At 33.5% G+C, this 6,764-nt stretch overlaps 1 protein-coding gene and 1 pseudogene across 1 annotated transcript; both read left to right on the top strand.

The window, feature by feature from the left end:
• Positions 1-2,868: 2,868 nt before the first annotated feature.
• LOC125831427 (hydrolase 3-like) lies at positions 2,869-3,501 on the top strand (annotated as a pseudogene).
• A 619-nt stretch (positions 3,502-4,120) lies between these two features.
• LOC125831426 (uncharacterized) lies at positions 4,121-5,395 on the top strand. Its single transcript, XM_049510629.1, has 3 exons — positions 4,121-4,186; positions 4,284-5,034; positions 5,361-5,395. The coding sequence occupies exons 1-3, from the start codon at positions 4,121-4,123 to the stop codon at positions 5,393-5,395; spliced, it is 852 nt and encodes a 283-aa protein (XP_049366586.1).
• Positions 5,396-6,764: the final 1,369 nt, after the last annotated feature.

Genomic DNA, 6,764 nt, shown 5'->3' with positions numbered 1-6,764 from the left:
GTTCCACCCTCCTCATCAATGTAAAATTATTTATAGAGGAAGTTGGGGTGATTTTAGGGGGGGAAACTGTTGAGAAAAAAAAAGATTCAAAACGTTTTTTTTTTTAATTTTTTTCCTCTTTTCAAAGGCAAACAGTAGGAAGTATGGAGATTTCTGACAAAAGGGGAAGAGGGGATGGGATGAGTTGACGTCTGTGGATTTCTCGCTGAATTTTCTGGGTTTCGTTTGCAGCCTTTTGCTTGAGTTCTTGCGTGGAGAGAAGAAGAAACAGAGCGGGGCGGCGTATGTACTGCTGTACATAATGATGTTGTATGTTATGTATGTATTGGTGGATATGGGTTGGGTCTTTTGGAGTTGAGAATGGGCTGAAGTTTGGATGAAAGAGTTTGGTGTTGTATGTATTTGCTGGAATGGGTTTCTGGAATTGAATTGGTGGGCTGCTATGGGATTTGGGCCGGCTGGAAGGTTGCTGAAAAGGATTGGGAATGGGCTGAAAAATGGTCCAAGAAGTGGGATAAAAAGATAGTTGGATTTGAAAATAGGAAATGGCCACATGAATTAATGCAAATTATGGCCAATGGAAATTAAGAAGTTAGCCAAATTGAGTTTAACTTAGGGATTTGACTAAAATTTAATTAGGATGAATTAATATTGATTAATTAACAAGCTTCTTAATCTTAACAAAATAAAATAATTAACTCAATTATAAATTAACTACTCAAAATTATAACCATAATTTAACCTAAACTAATACAATATTTAACTAAAAATTGTAAAATCTTTTTGATGATTTTCAAATATTATAAATTAACGTGATTGTGGAAATATACGTATTCATTATTTTAAAATTATTACAAAAGACAAAATTACTTTTAAAAATAACTTGCAAGCATTTCGAATTTCATAAGACTCATTAATTCAAAACTACAATCATCACTAATAAAACATTTAAAAATAAAAATCTTTTTGAGGTGATTTTTTGAATGTAAAATACATTAATTGTACACATAATTATATAAAACATATATATCATTTACAAAGTGACGAAACTATTTAAAATGACTTGCAAACTATATTTATTTTATTTTATTTTATTATCTTTTTTTTTTAATTTTTATAAAACTAATTACTTTAAATCATTTGAAATTGAAGAAGCTCGACAATTAATTTATATTTGCAGGGTCAAAATTGGGTGTCAACATTGGGTACACATTGTTTAAAGAATACAAATTAGTTTCAGCTAATTGATATAGTATTTTATAATATATGAAAAAACACCCTTTTGTCAACCAATTAAGGTTAAATTATTGGTACTTATATAGAGAATTACAGACTAAATTCGAGTGGCAGAAAATAAAAGAGGTTTTAACCCTATATCTAGAAATATTAGAAACAACAGACTTAACAGACAAACTTTATAATCACGGGGGTCTATATTCATCCAAATCGACCAACATTAGTCAATCTAGCGCTATTAAGTGCATTTAAGTGGGAACTACATAGCATAGAGAGTAATATTCAACACGCAATAGACGCATAGGAGTCCAAAGGGAACTAAATTAGTAAACTAATAGTTTCTTGGACTCCTATGCGTCTATTTGCGTGTTGGATATTACTCTCGATGCTATGCAGTTCCCACTTTAATGCACTTAATAGCTCTGGGTTGATGAATATATAAAACATATATATATATATATATATATAACATGTATTCTCTAAATTATACTACTACTTTTTAAATGAGTAATTATTATATTTTTTAAATTTTATGAGATTATTAAACAGATCAAGATATTCCAAGTTTTAAAATAATCCTGGATAATATGAATCCTTTGAATTTTCGCCGAATTTCTTTAGGTTATATAGAGTAGTTAATTTCCCATAAATTTCTATTAAATAAAAAGACATTGATAGACACAAATACCTATTTGCCTATATGTGGCTGTCCATCCTATTCATTTATACCTTTTCCTACAAATGTAAATGCTTCTTTTGGTCAGAATGGGGAGCTAAGATTTTTTTCAAGAATGTTCATACTTTTGAACAAGTAAAAAAAATAAATTTTGTTGTCATTTCTATTTCTTTTTAACTTAAATAACAAAATTTAAAATTAAACAAATGTCTAATTTTGGGCTCAATCCAAGTCCCAAAGTTAATTTGAACGGCCTTAACTATTAGGCTATATTTTATTTACTTTGTCAAGGGTGTTATCAATTAGTATATATTCAAAAATATCGATATTAATATATATACTTGCAAAAAAAAATCTGACGAAGATTGTTCATCTGACCTCCCTTAGGCTAGATGTAGCTCTGCCCTTGTCTCAAGTCCTCTAGTACCTATCTTAGTTGGTCAGTTTCGAGGTACTATCCTGATTTTTGTACTATTATCTTCTAGAAGTATTTATCTATCGTGCATTTATTTTTTAAAATTATATTCTTTACATTTTTAAAAATCAATAGTATTTTAAAATATAAACACTTAAAAATCTAAAGCTCAAAATTAGAGTTAAAATAAAATTGTTTGACTTTTGAAATTCGAAATATGTCATATAGAGTAAGATAGAGAGAGTACTCTCTTAGTTCACTTTTACTTGTTCATTTTCAACTTTTCATATCTTTTGAGAAATAAAGATCAACATGAATATTTTATCAAATACTTGTACTAATTGATGTATGCTCTTAATTTTGAAACTGATTTGAAAAATAAATAATTAATGTTGAAAATAAAACATGAAAAAATAGACTAAGCGAAGAGTGACCTTTTTTTTTCTCTCTATATAAACTACAATATGTTCCATTCATCTCCAACCCAAAATACAATATTTCCATACTCTGTTTTTTAACATTTGCATACTTTGTTTCAACTATGGCCTCTTCCAACGACAACAAGAACAACAACAACAATGATGGCGTCATCGATTTTCTTCCCATTCTATCGATCTATAAAGACGGTTGAGTAGAACATTTCTACGAACTTGCTGGTGTACATGAAGTTCCACATCGCTGGAAGATCCAACGACTGGTGTGTCATCAAAAGACATGAAAATCTCTTCTCAGTCTCCGCTAGACTCTACCTTCCAAAAACTCCCTGTCCTAGTGTATTACCGCGGCGGAGGACTTGTAATAGGATCTGCATTTTTCAAAACAGAGCATTATTACCTCAACCATCTGGTTTTCGAATCAAATTGCATAGCGATTCTATAGATTACTGTCTTGCCCCTGAGCATGACATCCAGACAATCCAGGATTGTTGGGATGATCTTCAGTGGGTCATATCACACTTTGTTTTTGATTACCGTGGATTGAAAATCACGGTGATTTCAACCGTGTGTTTGTAGGGGGTAATAGTGCTGGAGGCAATATAGTTTATATTATGATCATGAGAGCCGGGAGGGAAAAATTGATCGGAGATGTGAAACTTTTGGATGCAATACTTGTTGACATTATTAATTCATCATCAACCTCTATTAATGATATTAATTCTAAAAGAGAAGAGTAGAGGAGAAGTGGAGGTAATGGCGGCAGAAACAATATACAAGGATCCTAAGTCTCATTTTCAAATTTCACTAGCTGTTTGGATTTGCCTACAAACAAGACACCTGGCATTGTCCATCCGTTAGATCATCTTGTGCTGGATATAATCCTCTCCACACATTAGAAACAATAAAGGAAGAGGTCAGTGATCATCAAATACAATTGGTTAGTTTGTTAGATTTTAGTCCAATTAGAGATAGACAAGTGTATAAGAGTATTCTTTTGCTTCTTTGTTATTTTTCCTATATATAGTTGTACATATTGAGAAGAGAAATACACAGAGAAAAATTTCTCCATTCTACTTCTTTACAGTTTGTAATTCTTCATGGTATCAGAACAAGGTTAATCCTTTGCTCATTTTCTTCTTCTTCAGTTCTTCTTTTTCCTTGAATCCAAATAACACCTGATGTTGTTGTCACAAATACTTCTGAGGCATTGGGACTCAAGCAGCCCTTTCTTTCTTCATGCTTCAGATCACCAGGGATGACTCTACTCAACTCCACCTTCGATGGAAAAGGATATGGAGGTTGGAAGAGATCTGTTTTGATAGCCCTTTTAACTAAGAACAAGTTGGGCTTCATTGAATGGAACTATCAAGCTCCAACATTGGTTCAGTTAATCACAAGCTCTGGGGAAGATGCAATGACATGGTAATTTCTTGGTTACTTAACTCACTTTCTAAGGAATTGCAGGTAGCGTCCTTTACTCTAATTCTGCGAAAGAACTCTGGACAGACTTGGAAAATAGATTTGGACAGGCAAATGGTGCAAAACTATACCACTTGCAGAGAGAATAAATGATCTTGTGCAGGGATCCCCTGATGTAGTAGGATATTTTACTAAGATCAAGCTTCTTTGGGATGAGCTGGATACTATGGACAATAATTTTGTTTGCTCCTACACTTGTACCTGTGAGGGAAAGATAAAAATGTTCAAATCAAAGCAAGATGAAAGGCTAATTCAATTTCTTATGGGGTTGGATGAAACATATGCAGGTGTAAGAAATAATATTCTTATGCAATCACCATTGCCAAATGTTAATCACGTTTATTCCTTGCTAATTCAGGATGAAAAACAAAGAGAGGGTTATGCTAGCTCTAACTTTCCTGTTGATTCTTCTGTTTTAATGGCTGCACAACAGAAAAACCCAGGACCTAACAGCTTTCAAGGAGGTTCTGATTTTAGAAATAGAAAGAATACTCTTATTTGTTCATGTTGTAAGAAGCCATGTCACTCTTTTGACAAGTGCTACAGAATCATAGGCTTTCCTCCGGATTTTAAGCTTACTAAAACTAAGAAATCATCTGGAATGTTTCAAGGAAACTCTGTTATGGCAGAAAATGGAAAAGGAAATGGTTTCAGCACAAAAGCAAGGAATGAAGGACCACAGTTCACTCATGAACAAATTAATCAGCTGATGCAGCCTCTTCAACAAGCTAAAATCACACAACATATGTCCTCACCTTCAGAGGTCAATGCTAACATGTTGAACTATGCTGGTAATATTTTCCATAATCCTGCAGTGTATCTTACATATGCTAATTCTAGTTCTTGGATTTTAGATACATGAGTAACTGAGCATATGTCTTATGACTCAAAGTTTTTCACATCTCTTCTTGCCTTACCTTTCCCCCTCATTGTCAATTTGCCTAATTCCTACAAAGTGAGGGTAACTCACAAAGGAACAGTCACTCTTTCTCATGATATTATTCTCACTGATGTTTTATTTGTTCCTTCCTTCAGAATCAATCTAATATAAGTGCACAAATTGTGTGTGCAACTGAATTGTTTACTCACCTTCTTTTCTTCTGATTGTGTTTTACAGGGCCATTCAGTGAAGACCCCTCTGGCACTTGGTGATGTTGTGAATGGACTCTATCATCTCAACACTTCTACGTTGTGTTCTCAGCTTTTTAGTTTCTATTTGTTCTTTGTATTCACCTAAGGATGTCTACTCCAAATGTAATTCAGTTTCTACTCCTATAAGAAAGCAAAGTGATGTAATATTATGGCATATCAGACTGGGGCATTTGCCAATTCATGCAATGAAAAGAATTACATCTCTTACTTTTACTCTTCCATATGATTCTAATTGTGTTTTTGATATCTGTCCTTTAGCAAGACAATCCAAGCTTCCCTTTCCCTCAAGTTCCATTAAAACTTCCAAAGTTTTTTGAACTTATTCATGTAGACACTTGGGGTCCTTACAAGTCTCAAACCTACAATGGTTTTCGGTACTTTCTTACCATAGTCGATGATTTCAGCAGAGCTACGTGGACTTACTTATTAAGTACCAAAAGTAATGTTTTTACCATGATCAAATACTTTCTTGATATGGTAGATAGACGATTTGGCAGTAAAGTACAAGTGATTAGGTCTGATAATGCTCTAGAGCTTGGAAGTGGGACTAATAACTCACAATTTTTTCTTTCTCAAGGAATTTTGCATCAAACATCGTGTACTGCCACCCAGAACAAAATGGGTGTGGTTGAAATAAAACATAGACATCTCTTAGAGACATTTAGAGCCCTATTACACCAATCCAAGTTGCCTATTTCTTTCTGGGAGAATGCTTACTGACCGCAACACTCTTGATTAATAGGTTCCCTTCTTCAGTTCTAAAAGGGAAGACTCCATACGAAATGGTGTTTAACAAACTGTCTTCCTATCATTATCTGAGAAGTTTTGGGTTATCTATGTTTTGCTTTTACATTATCTCAAGGCAGACCTAAATTTGCTCATAGGGTTGTCCGTTGTGTGTTCTTGGGATATCCTATTGAGTAAAAGGGATATAAGCTTTTGAACCTCAAAACCAGAAATGTTTTTGTCTCGAGAAATGTTCAGTTTCATGAATCTATTTTTCCTTTCTCTTATCAGTCTTTCCCTCATCCATTGTTTCCTTACACTTCTCCCCCTAGGATGATTCTACACATCCAACACCTCAACATTATGATAATTCTATACTATTCAGACTCATGATATCCTCCTCCTCATTCATATGAAATTTCCTACGGGTATGACTCCACCTAGTCTAGATCATGTTTGTCATCTTAGAAAATCATTATATGGGTTGAGACAAGCATCACGACAGTGGTATTCTCGCCTTGCAGCAACTTTGAACTTTAAGGATACTCATCCTCTCTAAATGATTATTCCTTTTCTTAAAAAAAAGGGGATTCTGTTTGTTGGTAGCAGTTTATTTGACGATTGTTCTCCGGTAATGATCCCA

This window comes from Solanum verrucosum, unplaced genomic scaffold (assembly GCF_900185275.1).
Source record: "Solanum verrucosum unplaced genomic scaffold, falcon-dt-bn FXZP01000049.1, whole genome shotgun sequence".
Classification (NCBI taxonomy): domain Eukaryota; kingdom Viridiplantae; phylum Streptophyta; class Magnoliopsida; order Solanales; family Solanaceae; genus Solanum; species Solanum verrucosum.
The sequence above is the reverse complement of the archived record's forward strand: the minus strand, read 5'-3'. Positions and strand labels throughout refer to the sequence as shown.